General features: G+C 36.7%; 2 protein-coding genes across 10 annotated transcripts in view; one reads left to right on the top strand and one right to left on the bottom strand.

The window, feature by feature from the left end:
* The window catches only part of Fbxl5 (F-box and leucine-rich repeat protein 5), a 37,532-nt gene extending 32,155 nt beyond the window's left edge, over nucleotides 1-5,377 (top strand). The window contains exon 11 of the mRNA NM_001159963.1: nucleotides 4,620-5,377. Coding sequence (NP_001153435.1) covers nucleotides 4,620-4,696 — 77 coding nt within the window. The 3' untranslated portion in view covers nucleotides 4,697-5,377. The remainder of the gene's footprint in view (nucleotides 1-4,619) is intronic.
* Nucleotides 5,378-9,019: 3,642 nt separating this feature from the next.
* The window catches only part of Cc2d2a (coiled-coil and C2 domain containing 2A), a 78,602-nt gene continuing 71,177 nt past the window's right edge, over nucleotides 9,020-16,444 (bottom strand). For 6 of the 9 annotated variants that reach the window (NM_001359903.1, NM_001359905.1, NM_172274.2 and 3 more), the window contains 6 exons: nucleotides 16,054-16,167; nucleotides 14,545-14,679; nucleotides 13,839-13,961; nucleotides 12,441-12,499; nucleotides 10,520-10,697; nucleotides 9,023-9,329 (listed from right to left, as the gene is read on the bottom strand). In NM_001359903.1, the coding sequence (NP_001346832.1) occupies nucleotides 9,141-9,329; nucleotides 10,520-10,697; nucleotides 12,441-12,499; nucleotides 13,839-13,961; nucleotides 14,545-14,679; nucleotides 16,054-16,167 (798 nt within the window). In that variant the 3' untranslated portion in view covers nucleotides 9,023-9,140. Of the gene's footprint in view, nucleotides 9,330-10,519; nucleotides 10,698-12,440; nucleotides 12,500-13,838; nucleotides 13,962-14,544; nucleotides 14,680-16,053; nucleotides 16,168-16,444 lie in introns of all 9 variants that reach the window. The other 3 variants (XM_006503938.3, XM_006503934.4, XM_006503936.3) reach the window with 1 other exon arrangement.

Below are 16,444 nucleotides of genomic sequence, written 5' to 3'. Positions count from 1 at the left end.
ACATGCATTTTCATGTTGCTCTTTGGGGCATTTGATCTCATTTAGTAGAAATCGAAATTTTCAGAAGCATAATAAAGCTGCTTCTCATTATTAATAAGCAAAAAACCATCCTGTATTATAACTGGAAACAAATATAAATAGCTCCATTCTCTTATTCACCTATCTTTTATTTATACTGTACACTTTTGGTTTTGAGAGCCCAATTCATTCTCAACTGAGAGGGAAGACTGGAGTTTATCCCTGGGAGAACAATTGACAGGATTCAGGGAAACTAGAGAGAAGAATATTTTAGAATGCAGAGAAGTTAGCAAGTTTTCTGTTGCTTGGAAATTAGATTTCTCTTAAAATAAATGAGAAGACAGGGGATCTCAGCTCTTATTCTGTAAGAGTTGACATGTTCCTAACAAAAGCAGCTTGGTAGAGCCTATATTTGCTTTCTCTTGATGACAGTGTAACCAAGCAGTGGAAAAATGAGGCTTTTTTTTTTTTTTTTTAAATCCAGCTGAACATAAAAACAAAATATGTTCATGAATGGAAGTTTTTGTTTATTGTTAAAAATAAAGCCACGGGGGACTGGACAGGTGACTCAGTGGTTAAGTGGATGACTCCATATTGCTATTACAAAGGACCAGAGTTTGGTTCCCAATAGATACATGTGGCAGGTCACAGCTCTATAACTCTGACTCCAGGGGCTCCAGCGCCCTGTTGTGGCCTCTGTGGCCATTGCACTCATGTGTGTATCTGCACGCACATGTCTGTGCAGTCTGAAAGAAAGAGTAAATACAGCTCTTAAACACAAGGCTTCCTAAGGCTTACAGGTGTCATTTTAAGACTAATTAATATGCAATTTTAATGAAGATATTTTATTTTATGTTACATTTAAGTTGCCTATATAATTTTAGTATAGGTTGTGTTTGGAAACAAATTTCATAATGTACTTTGTTTTACGTAATGGATATAAGTGTTTTGGTGGGAAGTATTAAGTTTTAGTTCAGCCTTATTTGCCTACTTACTTTGTACTTAAGTGTTTTTAAACTTATTGGAAAATATTTAGATGAAAAAGTTAAAGTGCTTAAAATCTTTTGTACTTTCTCAATATTATTTTTATTTTAATCTGTTTTGAATATATAATATTAGCATTCCAAAGGAGTTATTTACTCCTGTTGAATGTAAATTTTTTTATTTCTAATTTTCAGTAGAAACTTGGGAGATCTGACTTCTTTTTTTTAAAGGTTTGAAAGCTTTTTACAGTACTTCAAAAAATACAATTCTAAATGTCCTTTCTTAACCTGATAGAGGATGATTTGGAAGAAATAGAATGCTTTAAAGTTTACATAGAATGCATTTTCTAGGAGTCTAGGTAGTTGCTTTTAAAGCAGTACTTAGAGTCAGTGTGTTTTGTAAAAGAATATACAATTTAGATGGTACTGGAATTGTACCCACTGGTGACACCACTGACATAGTTTCTTCAGAAATACTCAGCTTGCACAGAAATGCTTGGTGAGGGTTTAGAAGCCCTCATTTTTATTTCTGAAAGTAGTCTTAATCTAGTACACGGTTACATACAGATTGGAAAGTAACATTTAATTTAAAGTATATTTTGTTAAAAGAAAATGTACATAATTACCACATTGTTAGTAAAAGAACTTAATGCTGATAAACATTACTTGTAGACTAGATAGTAAACAAAAAGAGAGCAGTCTGCCTCCTGAGTACTGGCAGAGACACTGGGAAAGATGTTAGCCATCAGCTGTTCCAGTACTCTGTTGAGCAAGACGCTGTACTAAGCGCCGATGCCAAACACACATTCTGATTCTTCTGAACGAGTCTCCATGATTTTTAAATTGTCCCTTGGTTTGGATATGTGAGGTGTCTTAGCTGTAATATTTACACAAATCTCTGTCACTAATGTAGTTGTTGTCTGGCATAGTTTAGAGCTCTGAAGGACATTTGAACAATGTAGTGAGTAACTTTGCTGTGCTGCTTTGCATTTCAGTTTGTGCATAATTTAGCAGTTAAGGTAGATTAGCTCATAGTTCTGAAGGTGACAGTCTCAGATGATTTGCTCTCTTATGTTTCTAATTTAAGTTAAAAAAGGAATTAAAGGTAAGTGAAGGTAAGTGCAGACATACTCATAGCATGAGCAGTATATACTTACAACCAAGAAAAACATGCCGTTTTATAAATAGAATTAACTTCTTTGTAGCTTTTTTCATCTAAATATAAAAAAGGAGTCTTTGTTTTAACACTTATGCCATTTTACTCTTTAATTTTCTATATTCTTACTATAATTTAGCCTGATACAAAATAATTGTTTGACTCCCTTTTTTCAACAGTGAGGCAGAAATTTGCTAGGAAGAAGTCAGATATGCACAGGGCAGTGTGCTTTGACTTGTGTCATGTGGGAGAATAGCATCCTTGACCAGAGGTGTCAGTGAGCCCTTTACTCTTTCCCTTAAAAACCAGGTGTGCACTTTTCTTTGATGTGTCTGGCTTTGACTGTTTTCCTAAGCCACTGTGTAATTCAGTATAATATTCCTTCTTTATCTTTCTGTCTCTAAGAATAAAGGGCATGTGTGTAGGCAGGGTATATGGAGTTGTGTAGTCCAGCTACTTGGGAAGCTAAGATACAAAGATGAACCTGCACCTTTGCAGCCAGCATGGAAGACAGAAGATCTTGTCTCTTAAAACAGAGACAAACAAAAATGTGTGTGTGTTGTATAAATATAGACATGTATGGCTTTTTATTTGGAAATTCAAATTTTTCATGTTTTCAGTAGTTGCTCAGAATAGAATTATATACTGATAAATGATAGGTACATTTAGCATTAATTAGATTAAGGTTCAAGAGGTGGGTAGAGATGATGTGAGGCAGTGCTTGGGTATTACAGAAAGGTATCAGGTATTTGATGTTGAAGCAGTAATATGTGATGGGTGGAGCCAAGCTTATTAGCAAGGGATGGGTGAGGATTGGTGTGTAGGGAAGCTGGAAATATGTACAAGGAAAACTTGGCTAAAGACTGACAGTGGGAGAAGAATGTTGAAGTTTAGGATTCTGTACCAAGGTATTTCTAACAACTACAAAGATAAATCTTTTAAATTTTAGCTTTATGTCCTATTTTATCCAGAAAATGCTGCTTTATATGGCATTATAAATTTTAAATATTTGGCATATAACAATTTAAAATGGAAGATTTTGATTTTTTTTATTAAATAAAAATTGGCCTGTAGTACTCCAGTTGTATTGGGTACTTTTAAAACCTACAACCATGTATTATCTGTGTCAGCAACCTGAAGTCTGAGCTCAGTCTTTTATTTCATGTCTTGTATGTCGTGCCCATAGCCCTTATTTGAAGCTAATCCCAGACATGTCAGTCTTCACAATCAATTGCAATTCTACACATAAACAAAATCCAATGTTTTTCTTAAAGATAATTTGTCATTTATATACTGAAATATATGAACATTATATTTCAGTGACTGTATCTTAAGAAATTCTTTTTTTTTTTTTTGCATATATGCTCTCTTGGGATAAAAGGAAATGTTGTACTTGTGGTGATACATGTAGTCTAAATTTTAGTTGCAAGTATCCTAATTACTGACTCTGGGTGTTAGCATAGTCACCTTCTGCAACATACTGCAGCTCCTATAAAGCAGTAGGATGCAAATGGGTTCTCAGTTAAGCTGGGAAGCACTGAAGGGCAGTGAGAGGTTAAGTCCATTAGATACGTTCTGTAGTGATGCCTGCTCCATGTCTTCTCATTTTGTTTTGTTCTTGTGTATCAATCACACTTGCAGGCTCTGGTTTCCTGGTGGAAGTGTAAAGAGCTGCTCCTTATTAGTTCAGTGCACCAGCTACATTGAGTCTTCGAAACGCTAGAAACAGCCCTGTAGGCTTGTGTCTCCTTAGGAAAGTCATTCTACTCAGAACATTCTCCAACTTTGTGACATTTTTGTTACTTTTCTAATTTGTAGTTATGTTCCTGAATAAACCTAGACCTTTTATCTAGTATCTGGGTAATATAGTACAGCTGTAAAATTCCAATTATTCCATAAGTGGTTTATTATTGTAAGTGAATCACAGTTTTATGTTTTAGATGTTTAATTAAACACTTGTTTGCATTCAGTTTTGGGACAAATTTTCATCTAAAGCTATCTTTTGTTTTTATTCAGAGGTCTACAAATGATCAGAGTATGGAACATTCATTGAGGATGTGTCTGTATAGTACATTGTTTTAAACTTTGAATATGACATTTATTCTAATTGTTCATTGCTGTATTCTTTAGCTGACACAGTTCAGATAGGTTTTATTTTTTGTCTTAATCATGTTTCTAGGAAGAATGCTCAAAGAAGTCTTGTTTCTGTGGATTGTCTCCTTTTTTCCTTGGGTTTTAAGATTCTTGGGAAATTTTGTTATGTTTCCTGTTCCATGGAGGATATTTTCAGTGGAATCAGACAGCCATTGGCAATTTGTGTCTGAATTTTTAATGCATGTGCTGTAAGATTTTACTTGTGTGATGTCAATGAAGTGCAAGTTAAAAACAGAGTCATAGGCAGAACTGTTTGTGCATGATCTCCAAGAAGTTCCTCCCCTCACGTGTTGTTTGCTTTCATACAGGTCCTCATGCTGACACCGCCAGTGGATGCCAGAATTTGCAGTGTGGTTTTCGAGCCTGCTGCCGCTCTGGCGAATGACCCCTGACTTCTGACCTTTGTCTACTTCATTTAGCTGAGCAGGCTTCCTTTCATGCACTTTACTTATAGCACATTTCTTGTGTTAACAACCCATTTTGGGTGTGTCTTGTTTGGCCCCATTTCTTACAGTCTCAGAAATTTAATTTAGCAGTGAACTGTACAATGTTGTTTACCCTTGCAAAATATATTTTTGTTTTAGAAAAGGTTTAGGATTTTTTGTTAGGGTGAGAACAGTCTTTCTGGTTTCTTTTCAATGAAATGCTTTAAAAAATATCACTAATACCATGCTATTTAAAGTTTTTCTAGATTATTTGCATTTTAGTCAATGGGGGTTATTGGTTCTCTTATGTGTAAACACTGTACCAAGTTTTGCAGATTCTTTCAAATCCACATTTCTGAAGTTTTATTTTCAAAGACTGAACATTTTAGAAAGGAATCTCTTTTCCCCTAACGTTTTCTTTATTTGAACAATTCTGAGGGGCCAATTCAAACACACTTAGAAGCGAGATTCTTTAAGATTATAGGATAAATTGGTCTCTTGGTGCAGCAGTCTGTTGTTTGCTGTAGACACCAGCTTCCACTGCTGTCCCTAAACTGTTGAATTCTAGAAGGATTTTTAAAAATTCCACAATTGTTTGAAGAAATGTATAAATAAAATCTACTTTGAGAACTTTACCAAGCAATATCTTTTGTGTTGTGATTTTATTTAAATCTCAATCTAAGTTTACCAAATGTTTTTGTGTTTTGGGTATCCATGAAATTATGATCCTGACACATTTAACAGTTTTAGATACTAAATATTACTGAGTTAAATTTTCTTTTAAAGTTAATTATAATATTTATCATGTGGAGAAAATAGTGCCCCCTATCTCCTCTCCTTCAAAGCTGTGGGAGGAGGAAGTAACCCTGAGTCAGCTTCTTTGTGGCTTTAAGTGCTTCTGCCTCTCAGGCTAGTGGGCCTGCTCAGTGTCTGAAGGTAAAGCAGGAATTATCTAATGGGAACATGGAGGAATTCTGGAGCATTTTGTACTTCACCTGACAGGAATTAAACACTCTGGTGTATCTACTGGCATTCTCTTTGAAGTAGTACCGTGCTGTCAGGTATTTTCTGTTTGAGGAGTGAATTACTGTTATCATTTGAAAACAAAATTGAACCCGAAAATTTTGGCATAAGGCTGAGCATATGTGAAAGCAGGTAATTTTAAGATTTTGCATTTGTTACCTCTGTGATGAAGTCATCAAGTCTTTTTGGACACTAAAATTAACTTCCTCTAGTAAGTACGAACAGGTAGAAAAACAGTATCTCATTCTCCGTGAGACTGGAAAGAAATCGAGTATAAAGTCAAGTCAAAAGTTTCAACCTTTTGTAAGATCTACTGTAGTTACTGTGTTTTTATCTCTCACAGTATATAATCAACCTTTTTTTTTTTTTGTAAAGTTGGTAGCATGTACCATTTTAGAGAACAAACTGGAAATTACCCAGGAATGAGTCTCATGTAAATGTCTACTTCACTTTCCCATTATCAACTTGAAATTACACTGTTAACAGTGGTCTTGGGTCATCAAGATAAGACAAAAGCCTATCCCTTAGGTAATCAGGAAACAGTGTAGCTTATAAGGAGATTTTTTTTTCCCTGTGGTGTTGGATATTATTTTTAGTAATTTTGAACAGCTGGTTTCCTGAAATTGTAAGTAATGGGAGTTTTTAATGTATATATTTTCTTGTTTTTCATTCTTAATGTAAGGGGAAGGGGTATGACAATATATACTTGGTTTCAATTTACTTGAGATTTTGTGATTGATACTCCTGATACTCTGAAACTCCTTAGTTATTACTTACTTACTAAATTTATATTCCATCTTTGCTACCCTAGACCCAGTTGGAGGTGGGGGCTGGCTGGGGCTGTTCTTTTCTGGCTCTTACATGATTGATACTCTTGTCTTCTACAGCTCTCAAACCTGCATCTTCTTCCTTTCCTGGCAGTGGCTACTCTTCACAACTTCTTCCTGCTGAATTGGGGCAACGAATTTTCTTAAAGGGGTGGGGAGGGGTAAGAAAATTAGAAAAATTGGTAGACGTAAGAAAGCTAGTTTTAGCATCTGTTATCTAGTCTCTGTATGCTTAGAATGCTTGGGGCTTGACTGAAGTTTGGACTGGATCCCTCTGAAAGGCTGGATGGACCAAGTCCGTCAGGAATCAGCAGTTGTTTCTGAAGCTGTTCTGGAAGCAAGTCTCTGGAAATAGCATCAGGAGGCAGGGAGCTAGAACAGTAGGTCATTTTAGTGTCCCTAGGATGAATCTTGCCAAAACTGTATATTCTGAATCTTACAACCAAAATTCTAGTACTGTATGGATTGTGCAAGGTCATTAAGGATGAATATTTGCTCCTTGTTTGAGCAGGTGAAAGACAATTATCCTTTTATGGGTTAATTTGATCAATATCCAATTGTAACAGATCTTCAGTCATGCCATGTGACGGATGGCATGATGAATATTAATGATTCCATAACTAACAAGATTTATTGTCTAGTTTTAGCTGAAGTTTTGGCTAGAGACATTTTTATGTGTGTCTGAGCCCCTTACAGGGCTGTTCCCGTGTGGAGGAATCAACAAATCATGTTACCTGTCCTGTTTAATCTCAAATTCTTCTTTTCTGACTATAGGCAAGATCTTCAGGGGTCTTCACCTATCATATCTGATCCATATCACTTTGGAAGGGGTCCTATTAACACAAATATAGAGCCTCTCTCCCAAAATAGCATGCCCTTGGTCCAGTAACCCAAAATTATCAAATGTACTGATTGATTCAAATTAGCCTCCTTTGTCTTCAGACCTGCTCTGTTTTGACCTCTCTCCCAGATGATTTTTAATATCATAACCGTATAACCATCAGACTTATAAACACATGCATTTTGATAATTAAAACAATTCAAAGCAATTAAAGCAATCTAAACAAATATTATCTGTTGAGACAGTGCTCCGTCACTATCCCTGCCTTGTTCTTACATGACTAATTTTTAATAGCAAGATCAAGGCCTAAATTTATTCATCTATGCAAATTTAAATTCTCCTATGGAGATTAATTTCTCTGTGGGTATAGATAGATAGATAGATAGATAGATAGATATAGATATCCCCTTTCTCTTTTTATAACTTGAATTAACATCCTTCCCTTGTATTTAACTGCAATTAAATTACCTTCTGCTTACTCTATAAGTCTATTTCTGGCTATTAATTTCTCATACCAGGCTAAACAATCCCAGAATTCCTGTGTAGCACACATTCAGAAGAACCCAGTTGCCTGCTCTGACACAGACCTTTTCTAATTTCCTTTAATGCATTTTTCTCATTCATTCTCCCTTCTGTGGAGATTAATATCTCATTATTTGTTGAGATAGGGTTTCTCTCTACGTGCCTTTGTTTCTTAGATTTGTGATCAAAAGCCTGGATTTCGTTATCCCATGTATACTTAAAAATAATTAAACACTTACCACTGTATCTACCGTCTGTCCTTAAAAACAATTAAACAAACCTCATTTCTCTCTCTCCTTTATTTGAGTGTAGGAGGCAAGTAGCCTGTGATTTGTCTTTCTCTGCCTTCTTAGCAGCTTGTCTCTTTGCACAGCAGGGTCTCCCAGTACCTCCAAACTCAGACTCTTCACAGCAACTCAGAACACAAGAAATGGAGCAGGCCTGAAGTTAATAGGACAGAAGAAAGGGCTTTGGACCCTTCCAAAGTATATATAGATCAGATATGTTAGGGGAAGACCCTGAAGATCCTGCCTAAAGACAAAAGAATTCCTTCCTACTCTGCTGTGGGTGTGTTTGCATGTGCAGGGAGGAGTGGGGTGGGAGTGTTTCATGGTGCATACACCTAAGTGGGACCTAATTGCCTCTTCAAAAATTTTATTTTCAAATACTTCATACTAGGGAAGAAAGATTTGCTTTGAGGTTCAAGGGGCAAGCGTGTAAGGTGCAACATGGTTTTTCTGTCATAGCCATGCCTTAGTTGTTTTGCTTTTTAAATCCCCTTTGACATATAAATATAGTCTTTGTTCATCCTAGCACTATATTATTTTCAAGGCTGTGCCAGTGTGTAAGTGCTTGCTTGCCTTGTTTTTTTGTAATTTTATGAGATAACCCAGCATTTGCTAAATTCAATGCTGCAGAGTTGTTTGTTCCTCTAGACAAGTTGCAAAGAGTTAGTGTACTAGGTCTTGGAGATGTCATTCTGCTGGACAGAAGGAAGTGAAGGGTATGCTCGAGACAAGCAAGCACCAAAGGCTCATAGTCAGGTAGTGTCACGAGGAGACAGACTAAAACAGTTTTATACAGATGATAATTTTATTCCATAACTTCAAAATATATTTTCTTTTGATTCCATTATAATTTAACATGTACATACCAATACTCTTTAGGTGATATAAAAAACACATTGAAAAATTACCTGTTCCGTACAAGAGAAGCAACATAGATCCAAACAGACAAAACGTTTTTGGGATAAGGGTGTATGTATACAGCTAAAGCAAACTCAACATTAGGAAGGTCAATGTTATGTACTCCAGTGCTATACACCGCTTCAACCAAAGGCTTCACTTCAGAATAAGGCATGTGAAGAGGAAATCCAGAGAACTGAGGAGAAAGAACATATTTGTACTCATGAAAAGTTTGAAGAAAAATAATTATTTCTTATATAAATAGCATAATTCTTAATATTAAGCCTTGAGGATCATGAGGTTGTTTCTGTTAACAAAAAAATGAAGATTCAGTATTTTTGTTTTAGCTACAAGCATATTAATAGTGTGACCAGTCATTCATTGTTCTCTCTCTCTCTTAGCTCTTTGTATACACATGGCCCATGTACTTCCAAAGACCAGGTAAAGCTAACCAGTGCTTTGTACCCCAGACACAAAAATTAGTTTCCAGGTCTGGGCATGTAGTCATAGTGAGTCTCTGGATACTTGCTACAGACAGTGACACAGTTGCAGTGACTTGCTTTGGGCAGTGTGGCCAAATACGTTCTTGGACTTGTTCTAGCATTTGTTTTTATGAATGAAGCATGCCTGATAATGTCACCACGTGGAGGTCAAAGTGGGAAGACCCGCAGAGAACTGGAACACTGCTCAAGTTTACTATGACAACTGAACACATTTTGATGATTAGTTAACTGCATTTTATTCAGTGACTCATCCATTTTTGGCTTTCATATTGTTTACTATACTGCGCTAGTTATGAAATTCCCTTTCTTTTATTACCTAGTTGTACATAACCTATAGGATGAACCAACAGGTAGTAGACAGCATACATGGTTTAATAGAACTTTTCATAAAAAATTCATCATTATAAAATCATACCCTTAGCCTGGTGGTGGTGGTGGCCCATGCCTTTCATGCCAGCACTCAGGAGATATAGGCAGGAGGATCTCTGTTAGTTCAAGGATAGTCTTGTCTACAGAGTTCCAGGACAGGCAGAGCTACACAAGAGAAACCCTGTCTTGAAAAACAAAAAACAAAACAAAAAAAATCATACCCTCAAATCTTAACCAAAAGTGTTTATTTTTACTTTTATGTAAGTTGAGTTTAATACTTTAGCCATGTGTTTTTTATTTATTCGGATAGGATACATTTCATAGACAGTGTTGTTTTTCATAGGGTTTTATTGAGTTTTAAAATGTTTGTTCACATTTCTTTTTTGGTGTATGGTACCTCACCTCACGCTTCCTGAGTTTGTGCAGGTAGTTTGATTCCCCCAAGTTATTACTGAGTAACTTGCAGTTTGAAGATGAGAAGAAGCACTGGTCATTTTGTCACACGCATGCTTACCCTGTAGTCCCCCAGCTGCTTCAACAGCTCTGCCCTGTGGTCGTCTTCTATATCTTCTCCTTGACTTCTTTCCAGTAGAGGCAAGAAGTGGCGCAGGGTGGAGGTACAGTACCTGTTCCACCTGGTCAGGTGGCGTGGCCTCCAGTCCATGATTTTTTCTTTTAGTATTTTTTCAATCCTATTCATAAAAAAGTTTTATTTATTTATTTTTCTGTTATTTAATATTTCCCAGGTTGAAAATGTAAACTTTGTATGTAGGGTTCCAGTGAATGCTTGAATGCATCTTTTTGCTGGTGGTGTTCTAGGCAGATTAGCAGCTACTTATGGGTGATCCTTGTTCTTGAAATTATATGCATTACAACAAGAAATCAACATAGAATAAACAGGAATACAGTGCTTATGATGACACAGGGCTAGCTAAATTGAATAAATTCTGTAAGACATTTTTCTAAAACATTTTATCTTTCTATTCATTGGTAATGTAATAAGCAGGTAAATTAGGCCTAGGCATAAGGTTTTCATATCTATAAAGCTTTTAATGCCTTATACCAATTTTTGTAACCTAGTTACTTATAATAGTTGTTTTTTAAAATTGCCTTTAAAATGCCACTTTTCATTGCATTGAGTTTATAGGATATGAAGTATAAACAAAGAATAAGGGAAATCTACCATTTGCTAAGCCATTATTAGCCATAGTGCTGTCTTTTATACATTTTGAATGATAACCAACAATAATGCTTTGTTGTAGGGGTTATTACAGTTTTACGGATGAGACAGTTTGCACTAGGATAAGTGACTTGAGCAAGGCAAGGACAGAGGCATTCAAGTTAAACACTTGCTGATCACTAAAGCCAGCTTAAGCTCAGGCTGAGAGATCCTCCCAGCTTCCCATTGCTCAGAAGCCGTAGCTCCACTTCCTTAGCACGGAATATGTAATCTTTGGGTTTATGATGGACTGAATAAGAGATGATGGATGGACAGTCAAACAAACCCTTTAAAAATGAAGGAATCAATGAGTCCATTAATAGCATTCTCAAGCCATTAGATGAGACTCAGGATTGTGCTAGATTGGCTCCTCTAGAGCAGCAGTTCTCAACCTTTGGGTTGTGACCCCTTTGAGCTTGAATCACGCTTTGACAGGTCACCTAAGACCACCAGAAGACAGCAAAATTCCTGTTATGAAATAGCAATGAAAATAATTTTATGGTTGGGTTCACCTCAGCATGTGAAACTATTAAAGGGTTGCAGCACTAGGAAGGCTCAGAACCACAACTCTAGATGGAGATCCCACACAAAGGCTTTATGGAGAAATTGGGAATAAACTGGTGTTCCTAGCAATAGTGTCTCAAATATGTCTTTATTCTTTTGTAATGTGACAAACTGTTCTTTACACACTGATTCAATGGGAATGAAGCACAGATTTTGAAACTGAAATGGTCTGCCTGGTGTCAGAAGCCCACTTTAACACATAACAAGCATGTGGACCACTCTGAACCTCAATTCCCATATCTGTGAAACACAGGTCAGTTGTACAGCGTTAGTGGACTTACAAAGCCTTGCAGGCTTTAGCCAGCCTTCTATGGGCTCGCTTCACAAACTGATGAAGTCCTGCACACCACTAATTGGACAGAAGAGGCATATTTAAGCCAAAGATTGTTATGTGTGCAACAAGATCCATAATTACAGCATGTTATGCATCAACCTGAGTTAGTCTTTGGAGAATTTCATGTCACTAATGTTCACCCCTGTGTGTCATGCAATATGCGACACTTCCTTCATTTGAGCCATGGGATTTAGACTTCCTGTCTGCAGACATAAAGTCTTAACTCCATCATTTTATAATAATCCAAACTGAGAATCTAAAGTTTGTTACTGTTCTTCTAGTGATGAGTCACCTGTGGACTTATGGGTATTTTGTTACCTGTCTTGCAGTTCAGCAGCTACTGCTTTGTCTGTGTGTTGATAAATTAGCTCTTCCGGCTATAAAAGAGAAAGTTTAGTAAGCACCTACTTTTAATTTGAATAGGCATTTTGTCCATTGTTAAATTTATTTTAAATTCCACAGAGGTCAGAGAAAGCCCTCAGTGTTGTAGTTATAGATGGTTGTAAGCTGCCTTGTGTGTGCTGGCGCTGTGTGTGCTAAGTCCTCTGCATGAGGAGCAAATACTATTAACCTACGAGTTATTATTTCTGCTTCCCCCTTAAGTACTGAAATTTGAGGCTGAATAGGAAAATACAGTGTAAGATGCCAAGGAATGTAGAAGCAAGGGTAAAGGAAGTGTCATAAGTTACAGTGCTCTGTAATTCCTTCTCAGTTGCATTTCCTTTAACTCTTGCCCACACAAGGAACCGTGAACTGAAGTTCTGTTCAGATCAGCTCTGATTCAGCTAAGGTTGTGGACTCACTGTTGCCAAGCCCATCCCAAGCAATGGGCATCAGTACATGACCATAAACAAACCCTGAGTTATCTACACTGTAGTTAGTTAGTGAAGATAACAGGACCTAAATGCACTGTTTCGGAGTTTTACTGCAGAACTGTAGTCCTAGGAAGCCCATATATTGTGCATGTTCTCTAAATTTGAGACTTATTTTTATGTACACACAACTTTCTTTTTCTCTCTTTACATTGTATTAAGGATAATAGCTTACTTTTATTGTTTTAAGATTCATTAAGGCAATTATTTGATTACTGCAAAGTATTACACCATGTAGTATATATAATTTGGCCCCTATTGTAATTCTTGAGGTATTTCAGATTGAATTCCTGTGAAAACTCATATATTTACTACCTTGTCACAGGTGAATGTTTCTAGTGAGCAGGGTAAAACTGGTTTGAAAGGTTTGTGCCTTGGTAAAAGGGTATTTTATGTTACAAACTTAGTTTTTTGTCTGTGTGTGTCCAAACATGTTTAATAAATAATATCCGTGCTTACAAATTGGAATTTATTTGTCAGACTCTGAAGTTAGTCTTATGAGTAGGTTGCACCTGTAGTTTGATTTCATCCTTCACAGTTAAGAAATTAATTTAGTGATTTAACATTATAAAAGTTTAGCTTTTATATGATTCTGTTTAAGTCATAGTTCCTATATTAAAGCTTTCAAATGTCTAAAATGTATATACCAGTTTTTCATATTTCTGAATGTATGATTCTTTATGTAAATTTGTCTCATTAGAAAACTGATGTTTTAAATCTTACGTGTAAATTTAGTAAGCTAAATAACCAGGAGTAGAATTGAGGACCAACAAATCTATAGTTACTTTGTGTAAAGATTTCATATCTCTTTTTTCACATTTGTGTATTAATAGAAGAATTATACCTGAACACTGGATAGGCCAGGATATGGAAGACTTCGTGAAAAAAAAGATTTCCATAGTTTGGGCTTTGTGACATCAAAATTTATCCTTAGTGGAGAATCATGGTGTTGAATATTAAACCAAATCTAAAAAAAGTACATTAGGATATATATTAGCAGATTTATACACAGATGTCTGTCTGTGTATGATACAGGGAGAGGCAGAGAATTAGGCAAAGATTCACACAGGCTACGGTTTCCCATTAAATTTTAAGCCTCTATGAATTTTATTATGTTACATATAATCAGTTATTCTTTTTTTTCACATATACGTACACACACGCAAATGCACACACACACACACACACAACTTTTAAAAAAGTGAAACCCAAACTTCTCTGTTGAGAAATTTGCTTTGATAGAAGGAACTTAGCATTGTAAGCTCTGTTGTGGACAAGACAGAGCCACTATAGAAATTAGATCCTGAGTCTAAATACTTTGGTCTTTTAAAAATTTCTGTACTCTTCTGAAGGTCAAGTAACTAATTAAATCAAGTTTAATTTAGGATTAGTTAAAGTGGATACCTCTACCAATTCTGCCAACTTATTTATATTTATATAAATGTTAATTTAAATGCTCACAATTCTACAGTCTTTACCTATGTAAAATATGCAAATAAATTGGTCAACTTAAAAAACACCCATACTTAAGAGAAAATGGTAATACTCACATTATCAGGACCAATTAAACAGCCCACACTTTTCAAAGGGCAAAATGCATCAAATTGTCCGTAACAATGTCCGCTGCAGGGATTCCATATTAAATAATAATTTTTCTCCCAAGTTAGCACATAGGCAGTTGGACCCTGAAAATAAATAGCTATTAAAATACTTTCCAATTTAATTATAAAAAAAGTTCATAGTAGTTTGTAAAATTATTCTTCAAAACGATCATGTTTTACCTGTGTGCGTGTGCGTGTGTGTGTGTGTATACATGTGTGGTGCATGTGTATCTGCCTGAGGAGTTACAGAAGGGTAACAGGTCCCCTGGAGCATGGTCTATTGGCTATGAGTTCTACAACATGGGTACTGAGAACTGAACTGTGTCCTCTGTGAGTGCAGTAAGTATTCTTATCTGTGGATCCACCTCTCCAGCCCCCAGAACAACTCCACTTAGAAACCTCTGCTTTCTAAATTTGATGGCTAATGGATTAAAAACAGAAATAAGTTTAAAAGACCTTGGATTTGATACTAGTACACGGCAGTTATCAAAGCGAGTGCTGCATTTCGCAGTCAGTATAAGTGAAGGCTTGTGAGGAACTCTTGGTAGTGGGTCTCTTTCCAGGGCCAGTAAAGTTGCCATCTGAGTATTCAGAAGGCTGCTTATGCCAAAATACTTTCCCAGTTCCTAATTAAGTCCTTTGGTACACACAGGTACATAAACACATAGATTTGGAACCAAGCTGTTGAGATGAAGGGCGTTTACTTCCTACTTGGAATAACCATATATCTGTGAGCATTCATTTATGGCTGATGCATGATTTCACTTGGAGTCGTGACATAACGACTGTGTGCTGAGAGTCACAGAAGCTAGAACACAAGCCCATGCCTTCCTTCCTTGCCTTGCCTTGTCCGTGTACTGGGTGGTAGCCCAAGGGCCACGAACCCCAAGGATTCCTGAGCATCATGGCTCCTCTTTTAGAAGAATTGCTACATCCATGTGAACGTTTAACCTTGGACCCAGAATCACTCATTGTGCCCCAATGGTTAGTATTTATGGTGGGTAGAGAATACGCTGAAAGTCATCAAGTCTTTACATTAATAACATGTTGACAAAACAGCAGAACAGAATTGCCAGCATTGCTTTTAATGTGTTTAACTGGTGTGTTCCCTACTTCCTCCCAAATTAGCAGCAGTGAAAGAAATAGGGTAAATGGAGAGAGTTCCCTACACCGCATAGCGTAATATTACCAGGGGACTGAGACTGGGAAACATGGATGAATACAGTGCATATTAAAAGGACCACTAAATAGGGACTGTCGGTGGTACAATGTTCAGGTTTGCCAAAATAGTATAGGGCCTTGAGTATGCTGTTAATGGATGCCACCCTCCATGTAGTATCCATTGTGGTTCTGCCTGCCTGTTGTATCTCTGCCACTTCCATAGCAGTTCAGATGTCATGAAAAGCATCTAGGTAACAGATAACCCACTCTTGTTACTATCACCCTAAGTGGCCGTACCTCAGGAATCGCACTGCCCATCACCAGCCATGCCTTCTTACCCAGGAACAGAAAGTAATTGCATAGCAGTACTGCATGCTCTTCTTCATCACCCGCCAGGAGGTCAAGGAATTGCTGGAAGGGAGAAAGAAAAACAAAAAAACTGTTATAGCGACTATTTCATTCTGGATTGACCATGCAGGATTTTATTTGCTTTGTGATTCAGAGTGGTCCAACACTTGCTATGTAGCCCAGGCTGGCCATGAACTGGCAATCATCTCACCTCACTCCCCTTCCGCCAAGTACTAGGATTAAAGGCATGCAGGTCCCATCACATTAGGATCTCAAGCAAAATGTAATGTGTGAGTTGAGATTAGTGCCTCAAAGTATCAGACATTTTTCAAACTTTTCT

Source organism: Mus musculus, chromosome 5, assembly GCF_000001635.26.
Source record: "Mus musculus strain C57BL/6J chromosome 5, GRCm38.p6 C57BL/6J".
In the NCBI taxonomy this organism is placed as follows: Eukaryota; Metazoa; Chordata; class Mammalia; order Rodentia; family Muridae; genus Mus; species Mus musculus.
This window is presented reverse-complemented; position numbering and strand designations above follow the sequence as displayed.